Source organism: Thalassophryne amazonica, chromosome 11, assembly GCF_902500255.1.
Source record: "Thalassophryne amazonica chromosome 11, fThaAma1.1, whole genome shotgun sequence".
NCBI classification, from domain to species: domain Eukaryota; kingdom Metazoa; phylum Chordata; class Actinopteri; order Batrachoidiformes; family Batrachoididae; genus Thalassophryne; species Thalassophryne amazonica.
The window spans coordinates 19,145,933-19,161,939 of record NC_047113.1 but is presented as its reverse complement, the minus strand read 5'-3'; the positions used below and the strand labels follow the sequence as shown (position 1 = coordinate 19,161,939).

The 16,007-nt window shown below is 41.1% G+C and overlaps 1 protein-coding gene across 6 annotated transcripts in view; it reads right to left on the bottom strand.

The window, feature by feature from the left end:
• si:dkeyp-115e12.6 (centromere protein F) overlaps nucleotides 1-16,007 on the bottom strand; it is a 99,714-nt gene that overhangs the window by 23,141 nt on the left and 60,566 nt on the right. For all 6 annotated transcript variants that reach the window (XM_034180869.1, XM_034180874.1, XM_034180871.1 and 3 more), the window contains exon 10: nucleotides 7,649-7,771. In XM_034180869.1, the coding sequence (XP_034036760.1) occupies nucleotides 7,649-7,771 (123 nt within the window). The remainder of the gene's footprint in view (nucleotides 1-7,648; nucleotides 7,772-16,007) is intronic.

Here is a 16,007-nt window from a genome sequence, read left to right as displayed (position 1 = left end):
ACACACACACACACACACAAACACCAGCGCATGTCCACCTCCTAAAATAACAATCCATGTTGCCACAGTGAGGTGACAGCTGCGGGTGGATGGGAGATATAACCTAAAATTAATATCAGGGCATTTTTCACTTTTTGGATGGTGACAGTATTTGATCAGTGTATTACTAGTATATACTACAGTGCAGAAAGTATTGACAGTGATTCACTTGTTTAACATTTTGTTATGTTGTAACCTTATTCCAAAATGGAGTAACTTATTTATTATTCCCCTCAAAATTCAACTCACAACAACAAGTTGGACCTACCCAAGTGCCAAAGGTCATAAAAATAACATCGTACACCTCACAGGATTGCAATATGCTATGTACAGTTCTTCTAGTTTCTTGTGATATCCACCTTAACACTTCAACTATTACACAAATCAAACAATGGCAGCTTAAATTTGACAAAGTTTTATGTTTTTTTTCTCTCGAAAATAAAAAACCTATGTATTCATGTCATTGGCTGAGTTTACATTATACTATGCATTTGAAATTCACAACACTTATTCATGATGTTAACAACAAGTGTGACAAGTTTTATGTCTTTGGCTCAAAGTATGTTGATATTGTAGGTGTTTTTTATATGAAATGGCTCCATTTGGCACAATTGTGCCAAATCTTGCCAAATGTATCAACTTTGGTACATGCATTTTACCACTCATTTCATCATAAAAAAGGGTTTTTATCATTCAGATAGCTATAAAAATAATCTAGACAATGTTTTTTTTCAGACTGGTTTTCAGTCAGGTCGCTGTGCGCTCGCTGATAACAACAGTCTGTATCATCCACTTTACGCACGCTATTTACATGTCTACAGAGTGAAGAACCCCTAAGACCCGCCTATCGATGGAAACATCTGCTTATTGGCTATAGGCTGGTGTCAATCATTTTGACGTAAACTGTAATATGAGGTGATGTCATGTGAGAAAACAAGGACAGAGCATGCGCATTGCCGTTCAGCGACAGGAGTGTTTGTTTTACTCAAAGGGGTGGAGAAATCTACTCTTTTCACATAGACTTAAGAGGATTGCGGTGGCTTGGAGATAATAATCTAACGAACATGCACATACCAAGAAGATGGCAGCCATGTATGGACAAGAGCCTCTTTTTCATTCCAGAAAGTACATAAAGACTTTTTTTTTTATTTTTTTTAACAGAAGAAAAACATGTTTTGAAGGATTATACGAGGTCTGTCAATAAAGTATAGGTCCTTTTTATTTTTTTCAGAAACTATATGGATTTCATTCATATGTTTTTACGTCAGACATGCTTGAACCCTCGTGCGCATGCGTGAGTTTTTCCACGCCTGTCGGTAACGTCATTCGCCTATGAGCACTCCTTGTGGGAGGAGTCATCCAGCCCCTCGTCGGAATTCCTTTGTCTGAGAAGTTGCTGAGAGACTGGCGCTTTGTTTGATCAAAATTTTTTCTAAACCTGTGAGACACATCGAAGTGGACACGGTTCGAAAAATTAAGCTGGTTTTCAGTGAAAATTTTAACGGCTGATGAGAGATTTTGAGGTGATACTGTCGCTTTAAGGACTTCCCACGGAGCGAGACGTCGTGCAGCGCTCTCAGGCGCCGTCGTCGGCCTGTTTCAAGCTGAAAACCTCCACATTTCAGGCTCTATTGATCCAGGACGTCGTGAGAGAACAGAAAAGTTTCAGAAGAAGTCGGTTTCAGCATTTTATCCGGATATTCCACTGTTAAAGGAGATTTTTTTAATGAAAGACGTGCGGACGGATTGCAGCGTCGGCTCGCAGCCGCCGCGACGCTCCGCCACAGGAAAAACACCTCTGTTGGAAGCCTTAAGGACAAGTTGGAACATGTCCAGCTGTTAAACAATTTCTCATATACTCACTCCACTGAAAGCCATCAAAAGCCGCCTGGATTTTACAAATGGTTATCAACACGGAGGTGTTTTTCCTGTGCCGCCGCACCGCGTCGGCTGCGTCCCGACGCGCGGACCCGTCCGCACGTCTTTCATTAAAAAAATCTCCTTTAACAGTGGAATATCCGGATAAAATGCTGAAACCAACTTCTTCTGAAACCTCTCTGTTCTCTCACGACGTCCTGGATCAATAGAGCCTGAAATGTGGAGGTTTTCAGCTTGAAACAGGCCGACGACGGCGCCTGAGAGCGCTGCACGACGTCTCGCTCCGTGGGAAGTCCTTAAAGCGACAGTATCACCTCAAAATCTCTCATCAGCCGTTAAAATTTTCACTGAAAACCAGCTTAATTTTCTGGACGACTCCTCCCACAAGGAGTGCTCACAGGCGAATGACGTCACCGACAGGCGTGGAAAAACTCATGCATGCGCACGAGGGTTCAAGCATGTCTGATGTAAAAACATATGAATGAAATCCATATAGTTTTTGAAAAAAATAAAAAGGACCTATACTTTATTGACAGCCCTTGTATCTGCACAGGGAGCATTTTTATGGAAGAAAGGATTATACATCGTGATTCTACAGGCTCTAACGAGTGTTTTGACACCAAATATGAGTGAAAAGGACGCAGTACGGAGATTCTATACCTCGTTAGATGTAATTAAATGTTTTTTTCTATGCGGTAATCCTCACACAAACTTGTTTGTTGTATTTTGTGGGACGTTTGTGTCATATTTTGAGTGATATGATCATTTTCTTGAGAAAGAGATGAAAAGAATGGTGTATGGTGAGCAGGTATTGGGAAAGATTTAGACCAAACTTATAACTCGTGAACTAAATAAAAATGGATATATCCCGCCGGCGGTATAGGGTAGGCTGCAAGAGGTTAAACTCTAGACATAAATAAACTTTACACTATGAATCCTTGATCTCTGGACATAAATAGAAATAAACAAAATCTGTAGTTTTTGTCAAAAGCATTTCCTTTTAGACATTATTGGCACAAATGTCACTCCATACCTCTGAGCTGAACTCTTACAGCTGGCTCTGCTGCACATCAGCATCAATTTAATTCATAAAGAATGCAGGTCATCTCATTTTGGGAGGAAAAAACTTTTTAGTTGATTGTAGTTTATTGTCTGTATTACAGCGTTTGGAAAGAGGTGTCATTTTATTTAAAGCGGCAATTCGTTTTGAAGTTATTAATTCCAACCGGACTCTAACTAGACTCAGCAGAGAGTGAAGCAACGTTTGGAGCTGTGCGAACGGAACGGAGGACTATTCTCGTTTCTTGACTGCAACAAGACAGGAGTCCCAGTTAGTCACGTTAAGCTGCACAATAGTGACTCACGATTGACATTTTTTAATGGCTTTGAGAGGGGTAATGGCCCAGTCACACGGCACTTAAAGGGCAATGAAGTCCTGATGAAACAAGAAACCTGGACTCTCGTTGGCATTGTTTAACCTTTGCTCAGCTTCATTCTTGCAGCGGTCGCTTCGTTAGGATTTTTAAACTGTCAAAAAATTTGAACGAAGGGCAACGAAAACCTCAATTAGTCTGTATTTCGTTTTGCTGTCATTCTTGACTTTTTTTAATCGTTTGCTTAGTTTTTGTAACGTTAGCATTTGGTCTGACTTTGTTCGACCAGCTGAATGTTTTCACAGTGCAGAAGCTGGCTTGTGAGTGTTGCTCCTGCCGCTACGTTCATGTACCGTCAGAAATTACAGGGCAAACTCAGCCCGTTTGCTTGGATTTTTTATTTTTTTTATCTGGGTGGGGTATCAGCTTCAATGGGCTCAGGCACCTTATATAGGTCAGAATTAATCTTTTGTGTGGCTACAATTAATTATTTTTCCACAAGCAACTGCTAAATTAGAAACAACAAAAAAGTTGTGTAATTTCCGACAGTACTTGAACGCAGCGGCAGCTTATTTTTTATTAAATATAACAATATGACAATCAAGCCCTTATGTACATGTGGCAAGAGGTAGATGATTCAAATGATTATATAAAGAGCTGTTCTGGAAGGCAGAATTCACGTTGTGGATCAGCTGCAGCTGGTGGAATAACCGCACATAGGGAGTCAATGCGCGGTGTTCACACGGACTGATCAATTTACCGCTCCGATATATTCAATCATCTTTACACTTATATTTATTCTCCCTTTTGACAGTTTTCTATTAGAAATCAATATATATGGCTTAGTAATGTAATACAGCAGTCACCACGGCACACCAGTTTTTTTTGTTGTTTTTTTCTAAATTGGAGTAAGATGGAGTGCGTAGCATGTCGTCAGACAGTTTGGATTCTGATGATGAAGGAGATGATCCCTCTTTTGTTCTGGACAAGGAACCAGAGCAGGTGGGTCCACCCATGTGCACACAGATCTCCACAGCTTCTGTTTGCAGTTTCTCCAGGACTCAGGCGCTATAAGCTGCGTCCCAGCGCCGAGTCCTGGAACGCAGAGTTGCAGACACACACCGCTCCAGTAGTGGCTCCAGGCACGTTTCGTTTAAAGAGTTGAGATCAACTTTAGCTTTGGTTTCATTTAGTTCCTTTTTCATCCCTTTTGCGCTCTTGCTTTGCAGGCTGTTCGGTGATAAAGCTCTTTCGTCCACCTTTTCTCAACGAATTGTGACTTTTTTTGTACTTCTTTCCCTTCGTTCAGGAATCACCATGTGCCGTGTGACTGGGCCATAAAGAAGTGGAGTTGCCGCTTCTAAAGAGCAGTGAATCAAAGAACCAACGAGGCAGTGGCCCAAAGCACTGTTTCATTGGTTCAAGCTTCAAATCGGTTGATTACAGACCCGCTGCAGGGTCTGCAATCAATGTAGAGAAAATATCATTTTCCCGACAAACACCCTCAAAAACAACGGCTGCTCTGAAAGACTAATAAGGGAATCGTTAAGCAAAAAGGCTATTGATGTCAGTGGATCGAATCATTTCTTAATTTTTTCTGAACGATTTTTTCCTTGGCAAATAGCGTAGTCACCAAGCAGTTAGTGTGCTTGTTTCCAGAGCAGAAGAGTCACAGTTCAAGTCCACCCCTGCCCATTGTCGATGTAATGTGAAGTTGCATTAAGAATAGGAGTGCCGGAAAAAATCGATTCACGTCCGAATCGCGATTCTTATTTATTACGATTCTGAATCGATCCAAAATGAAGAATTGATTTTTAAAAAGCATTTTTTAAAAACATTTTCTTACTTACTTGCTGCGTGTACTGTTTGTCAGGCAACGGCTTCTGTACTACAGCGTCCCCGCGAGGGGAGGGTCCGGCATGCTTCAAGCATTCGTGAGCTGTAGCTTAGCATGGCAGACGAAGAGCTAATTCAGCCAGCACCATCTTTGCTGAAGGCAAATGTTTGAGCGCATTTTGGATTTTATTATTTGCTGCGTAAGAAGGAGCTTGACATGACTTATGCAGTGTGCAAAATCTGCAAAATGAAAGCCAAGCACTTCGGAAACACTTCAACTCCGCAAGCCCACATGCTACGCTATGACCTGGAGCTAAAAGGAGCGGAGCAGCGGTATCTGCCGACGACTGACCAGCGCTTCGCTAAACTGCCAGCCAACTCTGAACGAGCAAAGCAGATAAGTAAATTTACATCTAGAATCACTTGATTAACCTTGTAAAGCTGCATTTTCTTAAACATAAACATTTTTTAAGTAATATAACTATTTCTCAGAGCTGTTTGAATCGAAAATCGATTCTGAATCGAATCGTCACCCCAAGAATCGGAATCGAATTGAATCGTGAGTTGTTGTACGATTCACATCCCTAGTTAAGAAGGGCATCCGGAGTAAAATGTGCCAAATCAACATGTAGATCCACATCAGATCTGCTGTGATGAACCCAAAGTGAAAAAAGGGAGAAGCTGAAAGAACTTACCATAAATAATAATGATGATGATAATAACAACAATAAAATTAGCCTGTGTGTTTTGTATTATCACAGTGTTGACGGTATTACATAATCCATTTTGTGGTGCATTATTATACCGTGTCCAGCCCACCCCTACTCATAGGCCTTTTCCAATTTTTGGCATCCTCTGCACTGAGGCACCTGTGTACAGAATCATTCTCTGTGAAGCAAGCTACAATGTGCAAGTATTACAGGTCATCAGATTCTCCCTCAGGAGTCACTGATATGACACAGTCATTCAAGCATTAGCAACAGACTCTCTGAAGAGACAACACCAAAGACATGCAGCCATCACCTTGGATCATTGGTCAGAGTCAAAATCTCAGAACGCCACAGGAAGGCTGGAAACACCATGACCTCAAAGACTTGGACTTAATTTTTACTGTAAAGATCCTGGCATCAGCAAACACCTGTAACAACTGGCCTCAAGAATCCACAATTTCATGAGTTCTTCCCAGTCCAGGAATTTATTGAAAGCATGACTCTTCCAATTGTAGTTTTGATCAAAAACAATTGCAAAACCAGCAAATCTTGATTCTTCCACTGCTTCTCAATTGCTGCATGGCATCACTGATTCCATAAAGGTCACAGCTTTGTCAGCAAAGTCAAAGTGAACAAACAACCACTGAACAGAGTTGTAAGAACAACACATTCTTGACAAAGGCCTGAATTCACTAGAAGTCAGAGTCTGGAACCACTCTGTACAGCACTTTCAGTGTTTAGGCTGACTATGCTGTCCAGTAACATATTGAGTATCAAACATTCTCAGGATCTTCAGACCTTTCATCCAGTCTGTTGAGATTGTCCCAGTCTCTAAAATGGAAGCAAATTAGCTTGCAACACCAGCAGAACAGGATCTCTGCTAACCCAAAGAAGTTCAGCCACGACACCACAAATCCCTGCAGCATTACTTGGCCCTACCTGATTCACCACCGTTGCAATCTCATAGATTTGGTGATTCACACTTGCATGACAGATGACCCCCCAGATTTATCACCAGAAGTGTCCACTAACCAGGCAGGAGGATCAGCCCGACACAACTTCTCAAATTAGCTGGCTCAGCTGGACATGAGAACGAAGTCATCCATCAGGACTGTACCATCAGTGTTGTGGGATGAAATGTAAGAGGACTGCAGTGCTTCTCTTCCTCTGTAAGGAGGCTGAAGGTGACTCGACCACGGATCATTTGTCAGACTTCTTTAACAAACACCTCCTCGTCATGAGAGCCCTGTTTCTCACCTTGCTGTACAGCCTGGAATTATCACCAACCTGTGCAATATGACTCATCTGGATAATATTCAGAGTGTCTGCTGAGATAAAACACCTTTTCCTGTGAGCACTGATGACTCCATTGCAATCTCTGGCCATTTTTAGGGGCTTATTACAAAAGACCTCCCCTATTTCATTTGTCATTAGTTGAGTTCATGGTTGCAAAATTTTCACCACCCCTACAGGACACCTGCTGTCCACCGATGGATGGCAGCAGTAGAGGTAACTCCACAGAGTGCAGAAACAAGAAATCTTCTTTGCCTGGGTCATGCTTTTTGAGTAATTTTATAGTGGCAGAAGTGTCAATCCCACCACCAGCCCCGATCAGATGAGGTATTTGCAGACTGGAGTACTACCTGTAGGCTTTGGTGGAGTTTGGCATTGCAACCAAAGATGAATTAATAGAATGGTTACATTTAAACAACTTCACTGTGTACCTACTTCCCAGTAACAAATAATGTACCTCTCCCTGGCTGTCTAGGTTCAAGGTCATCATTAGTCTTTGTGTGCAGAGAAATGTGTTACCAGCAGTTTAGCCTGCGTCTGTGCCTCTTTCTTTTGGGTCTCTTGCAGCTGTCCTTCCGTCCACTTCAGTTTCTCTTTCAGAGTGTCCAACTCTTTGTCCAATGATTGCTTCTGCAGAGACATCTGACAGAAAACATGATTCAGGTGGAGCCGAAAAAGTAGACAAAAAAAACAAAACAAAAGAAAGGGATGGTTGAATATATGAAAATGAACATGACTGGAAAGGACAGCGAAAGGGGAAGCAACAACTAATCGCCACTAACAATTACAAATCCGATATATTCTCTACCTCTCTGTGGAAACTACAAAAATAAAGAAATAAAATGAGGGGAAACATACTGGATTACCTCCCGTGTACATAAATATCAATATAACCTTTTCAAGTCATGGTACAGATGAAAAAAATATTAAAAATGCAGAAGTAGCACAGTTTTGTAAGGTACTGCAATTCAGTTGGAGCAGCCACATTTCATTTACTAATCCAGCTAATAGGCTGCTACTTGTAATGGTTTCTTTAGTGTGAAGTATGTTGCTCTTTTTGCATTATAGACTGCCTGAGCACGTTGGCGAAGGGAACAAAGGTGACGAGGAAGTAATGGGTAGATATGGTATCAAGGACAGGAATGTGGAAAGGCAAATAGATGGTAGTTGATTTTGAAAAAGGATGGAAATGGCTGTGGTGACAACCTACTTTAGGAAAAGGGAGGAGCACAGGGAGGCGTAAGAGTGGAGGAAGGAGCACACAGGTGGACTACATTCTGTGTAGGAGATGCAAGTTAAAAGAAATTGGAGACTGTAAGTTGGTGGCAGGAGAGAGTGCAGCTAGACAGCATAGGATGGTGGTTTGTAGAATGACTTTAGAGGTGAAGAAGAGGAAGAGTCAAAGATCAATAAAGGATCAGATTGTGAAACCTGATAGAGGAAGACTGTTGTGTGAAATTCAGTGAGCAGGTGAGAGAGGTACTGGATAGAGGAGAAGCAGTTTTGGACAATTGGAAAAGTACTGCAGATGTGGTGAGCGAGACAGCTAGAAAGGTAGTGGGTGTAACATCTGGACAGCGGAAGGAAAACAAAGATTTGGCAGTGGAATGAAGATGTTCAAGAAAGCATAATGGGAAAGAGGATGGCGAAAAGAATTTATCATATCATTATTATTAGTAAGGTGAAAAAAAGTGTCAAAAGCTACGGAAAAGACATATTGCGAGCTGTACAAGAAGTTGAACAGTAAGGAAGGAGAAAAGGACTTGTACGATTGGCCAGACAGAGCTGGAAAGGATGTGCAGCAGGTTAGGGTGATAAATCAAATCAAATCAAAATCAAATCAATTTTATTTATATAGCGCCAAATCACAATAAACAGTTGCCCCAAGGCGCTTTATATTGTAAGACAAAGCCATACAATAATTACGGAAAAACCCCAACGGTCAAAACGACCCCCTGTGAGCAAGCACTTGGCAACAGTGGGAAGGAAAAACTCCCTTTTAACAGGAAGAAACCTCCAGCAGAACCAGGCTCAGGGAGGGGCAGTCTTCTGCTGGGACTGGTTGGGGCTGAGGGAGAGAACCAGGAAAAAGACATGCTGTGGAGGGGAGCAGAGATCAATCACTAATGATTAAATGCAGAGTAGTGCATACAGAGCAAAAAGAGAAAGAAACACTCAATGCATTATGGGAACCCCCCAGCAGTCTAAGTCTATAGCAGCATAACTAAGGGATGGTTCAGGGTCACCCGATCCAGCCCTAACTATAAGCTTTAGCAAAAAGGAAAGTTTTAAGCCTAATCTTAAAAGTAGAGAGGGTGTCTGTCTCCCTGATCTGAATTGGGAGCTGGTTCCACAGGAGAGGAGCCTCAAAGCTGAAGGCTCTGCCTCCCATTCTACTCTTACAAACCCTAGGAACTACAAGTAAGCCTGCAGTCTGAGAGCGAAGCGCTCTATTGGGGTGATATGGTACTATGAGGTCCCTAAGATAAGAAGGGACCTGACTATTCAAAACCTTATAAGTAAGAAGAAGAATTTTAAATTCTATTCTAGAATTAACAGGAAGCCAATGAAGAGAGGCCAATATGGGTGAGATATGCTCTCTCCTTCTAGTCCCCGTCAGTACTCTAGTTGCAGCATTTTGAATTAACTGAAGGCTTTTCAGGGAACTTTTAGGACAACCTGATAATAATGAATTACAATAGTCCAGCCTAAAGGAAATAAATGCATGAATTAGTTTTTCAGCATCACTCTGAGACAAGACCTTTCTAATTTTAGAGATATTGCGTAAATGCAAAAAAGCATTCTTACATATTTGTTTAATATGCGCTTTGAATGACATATCCTGATCAAAAATGACTCCAAGATTTCTCACAGTATTACTAGAGGTCAGGGTAATGCCATCCAGAGTAAGGATCTGGTTAGACACCATGTTTCTAAGATTTGTGGGGCCAAGTACAATAACTTCAGTTTTATCTGAGTTTAAAAGCAGGAAATTAGAGGTCATCCATGTCCTTATGTCTGTAAGACAATCCTGCAGTTTAGCTAATTGGTGTGTGTCCTCTGGCTTCATGGATAGATAAAGCTGGGTATCATCTGCGTAACAATGAAAATTTAAGCAATGCCGTGTAATAATACTGCCTAAGGGAAGCATATATAAAGTGAATAAAATTGGTCCTAGCACAGAACCTTGTGGAACTCCATAATTAACCTTAGTCTGTGAAGAAGATTCCCCATTTACATGAACAAATTGTAATCTATTAGATAAATATGATTCAAACCACTGCAGTGCAGTGCCTTTAATACCTATGGCATGCTCTAATCTCTGTAATAAAATTTTATGGTCAACAGTATCAAAAGCAGCACTGAGGTCTAACAGAACAAGCACAGAGATGAGTCCACTGTCTGAGGCCATAAGAAGATCATTTGTAACCTTCACTAATGCTGTTTCTGTACTATGATGAATTCTAAAACCTGACTGAAACTCTTCAAATAGACCATTCCTCTGCAGATGATCAGTTAGCTGTTTAACAACTACCCTTTCAAGAATGTTTGAGAGAAAAGGAAGGTTGGAGATTGGCCTATAATTAGCTAAGATAGCTGGGTCAAGTGATGGCTTTTTAAGTAATGGTTTAATTACTGCCACCTTAAAAGCCTGTGGTACATAGCCAACTAATAAAGACAGATTGATCATATTTAAGATCGAAGCATTAAATAATGGTAGGGCTTCCTTGAGCAGCCTGGTAGGAATGGGGTCTAATAGACATGTTGATGGTTTGGATGAAGTAACTAATGAAAATAACTCAGACAGAACAATCTGAGAGAAAGAGTCTAACCAAATACCGGCATCACTGAAAGCAGCCAAAGATAACGATACGTCTTTGGGATGGTTATGAGTAATTTTTTCTCTAATAGTTAAAATTTTATTAGCAAAGAAAGTCATGAAGTCATTACTAGTTAAAGTTAAAGGAATACTCGGCTCAATAGAGCTCTGACTCTTTGTCAGCCTGGCTACAGTGCTGAAAAGAAACCTGGGGTTGTTCTTATTTTCTTCAATTAGTGATGAGTAGTAAGATGTCCTAGCTTTACGGAGGGCTTTTTTATAGAGCAACAGACTCTTTTTCCAGGCTAAGTGAAGATCTTCTAAATTAGTGAGACGCCATTTCCTCTCCAACTTACGGGTTATCTGCTTTAAGCTGCGAGTTTGTGAGTTATACCACGGAGTCAGGCACTTCTGATTTAAAGCTCTCTTTTTCAGAGGAGCTACAGCATCCAAAGTTGTCTTCAATGAGGATGTAAAACTACTGACGAGATACTGTATCTCACTTACAGAGTTTAGGTAGCTACTCTGCACTGTGTTGGTATATGGCATTAGGGAACATAAAGAAGGAAACATATCCTTAAACCTAGTTACAGCGCTTTCTGAAAGACTTCTAGTGTAATGAAACGTATTCCCCACTGCTGGGTAGTCCATCAGAGTAAATGTTATTAAGAAATGATCAGACAGAAGGGAGTTTTCAGGGAATACTGTTAAGTCTTCAATTTCCATACCATAAGTCAGAACAAGATCTAAGATATGATTAAAGTGGTGGGTGGACTCATTTACATTTTGAGCAAAGCCAATCGAGTCTAATAATAGATTAAATGCAGTGTTGAGGCTGTCATTCTCAGCATCTGTGTGGATGTTAAAATCGCCCACTATAATTATCTTATCTGAGCTAAGCACTAAGTCAGACAAAAGGTCTGAAAATTCACAGAGAAACTCACAGTAATGACCAGGTTAGATAACAACAAATAAAACTGGTTTTTGGGACTTCCAATTTGGATGGACAAGACTAAGAGTCAAGCTTTCAAATGAATTAAAGCTCTGTCTGGGTTTTTGATTAATTAATAAGCTGGAATGGAAGATTGCTGCTAATCCTCCGCCTCGGCCCGTGCTACGAGCGTTCTGGCAGTTAGTGTGACTCATTTAAACTAACATAATCATCCTGCTGTAACCAGGTTTCTGTAAGGCAGAATAAATCAATATGTTGATCAATTATTATATCATTTACTAACAGGGACTTAGGAGAGAGAGACCTAATGTTTAATAGACCACATTTAACTGTTTTAGTCTGTGGTGCAGTTGAAGGTGCTATATTATGTTTCTTTTTGAATTTTTATGCTTAAATAGATTTTTGCTGGTTATTGGTAGTCTGGGAGCAGGCACCGTCTCTACGGGGATGGGGTAATGAGGGGATGGCAGGGGGAGAGAAGCTGCAGAGAGGTGTGTAAGACTACAACTCTGCTTCCTGGTCCCAACCCTGGATAGTCACGGTTTGGAGGATTTAAGAAAATTGGCCAGATTTCTAGAAATGAGAGCTGCTCCATCCAAAGTGGAATGGATGCCGTCTCTCCTAACAAGACCAGGTTTTCCCCAGAAGCTTTGCCAATTATCTATGAAGCCCACCTCCCATAAAGGATGCAGATGGGAGTGTGAGTGTGTTGAAAAGGTGAAGGGAATATTCTGAGGAGCTGATGAAGACAGAAAAGGTTGGATGATGTGGAGAGAGTAAACGATGTGCAAGAGATTAAAAAGAATGAAGTGAGGGCAGCTATGAAGAGGATGAAGCGTGGAAAGACAGTTGGTCCAGATGACATTCCAGTGGAGGCATGGAAATGTTTAGGAGAGATGGAGTTTCTAACTAGATTGTTTAATAAAATCTCCATGTCTCCATGGACTATGATGTTTTCAGATGACATTGTGATCTGTAGTGAGAGTAGACAGCAGGGTGAGTCTATCCTGGAAATGTGGAGATATGCTCTAGAGAGCAGGGGAATGAAAGTCAGTAAGAGCTAGACTTAGTACATGTGTGTGAATGAGAGGGAGCTCAGCAGAATAGTGTAGTTACAAGGAGTAGAAGTGGAGAAAGTACATGAGTTTAAATACTTGGGGTCAACTGTCCAATGTAATAGAGAGTGTAGTAGAGAGGTGAAGAAGAGCGTGGAGGCAGGCTGGAGTGGGTGAAAGGTGGCAGGAGTGGTTTGTGACCAAAGAATATCTGCAAGAGTGAAGGGGGAAAGTCTACAAGACAGTAGTGAGACCAGGTATGTTATACAGCTTAGAGATGGTGGCTTTAGCAAAAAGACAGGAGACAGAGCTGGAGATGTTGCGATTCTCTTTGGGAGTGACAAGAATGGACAGGATTATGAACATATCAGAGGGACAGCTCAGGTGGGATGGCTTGGATACAAAGTCAAAGAGGTGAGATTGAGATGGTTTGGACATGTGCAGAGGGACCCAGGGTACATATGAAGAATGATGTTGAGGATGGAACCACTCGGCAGGAGGAGGAGAGGGAGGCCAAAGAGGAGATTTATGGATGTGCTGTGGGAGGACATGCAGGTGGTTGGTGGGACAGAGGAATATAAGTACAGGGTGAGATGGAAACGACTGATCTGCTGTGGCGACCTCTAACGGAAGCAGTCGAAAGAAGTAGTCAGCCATGTAAGGATTTTGTAGTAAACACCACAAAGGAGCTGAAATGATGCAATCCAGATGTGATTAAAGCATTGGATATAACGTTTAAATCAAAGGGTTTCCCAAAAATACCACAATACCGTAACCAGTAAGTAATTATAGCCATTTTTACAGACCATAAGTAATTGGACAATTTATTGATTAACAAGCAGTTTTATGGCCAGTTGTCCCCAATATCCTTGTTAGCTCACGGTAAATTAAGCAAGAAGCAATTAAAAAGTCTGGAGTTGATTCCAAGTGGGTAATTGGTGGCTGTTCATGAGAACTCTCAATAGGAGGTCCAAAAAGTTAATTTACACGACTCACAATTATTAAAGGAGAAGGTACAAATTTTAGGTTACGTTATATAATTGCAAGTGAATGGACAAAAGTGTGTATATATTTGTTTGTTTTGATACTTAATCTGTTGTTGAGTGGTTTGGCAGTTTTTCTCAAGACCAAATACACAAATTAACCCAAATCAATTAAGTCTAAAAATTACCCCACAACAATTCAGCGCAGTATGCTAACAAAACGTTTATTAAACCAAATTTAAACATTAATCAACAAGATGTATTCCCCTCTCTAGCATTTAAACACTTCTGCCATCAATTTGGCATACCCCTGATAATCCTATCAATAGTACAAAAACATACCTGCTCCTTTAATAAATGTGAGTTGTGTAATTTGAACTCCATTGTAGTGATCTGCAGATGCAACATAATGAAAATTGTAAAACTGTGTCACTGACCAAATACTTACATACCTGACTGCCTACTACTCTCATTTAATGTTCATCATGCAAAAATTACACATGCATCCAAGCATGTGTGCACAGGAATCCAATAATTCAAATCAACTCCTCTGTCAGTCAGATATGGTAAGTGGATTATTTCTGAAGCAAAATCTACAGCCAATGCCAGTGTACATCACTGGCACCAAACACAACTTAAGAGTTTCTGTGAAAACTAAGACCAGCACATTCGATTCCACAAAGAGCAATCTTTTCTCCCAGATCAAACACCCTGAAAAACAACGGCCGCTCTGAAGGACCGATAAGGGAATCATTAAGCAAAAAGGCTGTTATGAATATTTATTAGAAAGTGGAAGAAACACAAGATGACTGTCAATCTCCCTCGGTCTGGGATTCCATGCAAGATCTCACTTTGTGGGGTAAGGATGATTCTGAGAAAGCTCAGAACTACACAGGAGGACCTGGTCAATGACCTGAAGAGAGCTGGGACCACAGTCACAAAGATTACATTAACATGATGCTGTCATGGTTTAAAATCCTGCAGGGCAGCAAGGTCCCCCTGCTCAAGCCAGCACATGTCCAGGGCCGTTTGAAGTTCACCAGTGACCATCTGGATGATCCAGAGGAGGCATGGGAGAAGGTCATGTGGTCAGATGAGACCAGAATAGAGCTTTTCAGAATCAACTCCACTTACCATGTTTAGACGATGAAAACAACCCCAAGAAAGCCATCCCAACCGTGAAGCATGGGGGTGGAAACATCATACTCTGGGGGTGCTCTTCTGCAAAGGGGACAGGGCGACTACACTGCATTGAAGGGAGGATGGATGGGGTCATGTATTGCGAGACTTTGGGAAACCTCCTTCCCTCAGTAAGAGCATTGAAGATGGGTTATGGCTGGGTCTTTCAGCATGACAATGACCCCAAACACACAGCCAGGGCAACTAAGGAGGGGCTCCATAAGAAGCATTTCAAGGTCCTGGAGTGGCCTGGCCAGTCTCCAGACCTGAACTCAATAGAAAATCTTTGGAGGGAGCTGAAACTTCAAACTGAAAGATCTAGAGAAGATCTGTATGGAGGAGTGGACCAAAATCCCTGCTGCAGTGTGTGCAAACCTGGTGAAAAACTACAGGAAACGTTTGACCTCTGTAATTGCAAACAAAGGCTACTGTACCAAATATTAACATTGATTTTCACAGGTGTTCAAATACTTATTTGCAGCAGTAACATACAAATAAATTATTAAAATAATCATACATTGTGATTTCCAGATTTTTTTTTTTTTTTAGATTATGTCTCTCACAGTGGACATGCACCTAAGATGAAAATTTCAGACCCCTCCATGCTTTCTAAGTGGGAGAACTTGCAAAACCGCAGGGTGTTCAAATACTTATTTTCCTCACTGTAAATGTAATTCTGATTTGGTATGCGATATGAGTGCATGGACAATGTGCCTTTAATTTTTGTATGTACTCTGTCTTAGCATTCTCAGATAAAGGGAGATATCACCTATGTGGTTTCCAAAGGACAAATACAACAAATACAACTTTCAAGGGCATGGGTCCCAGAACTAAATGTTTGGTGTGTGTGTCTTACACCATGAATAAAAAGCAGAGATGGAAATGCTTT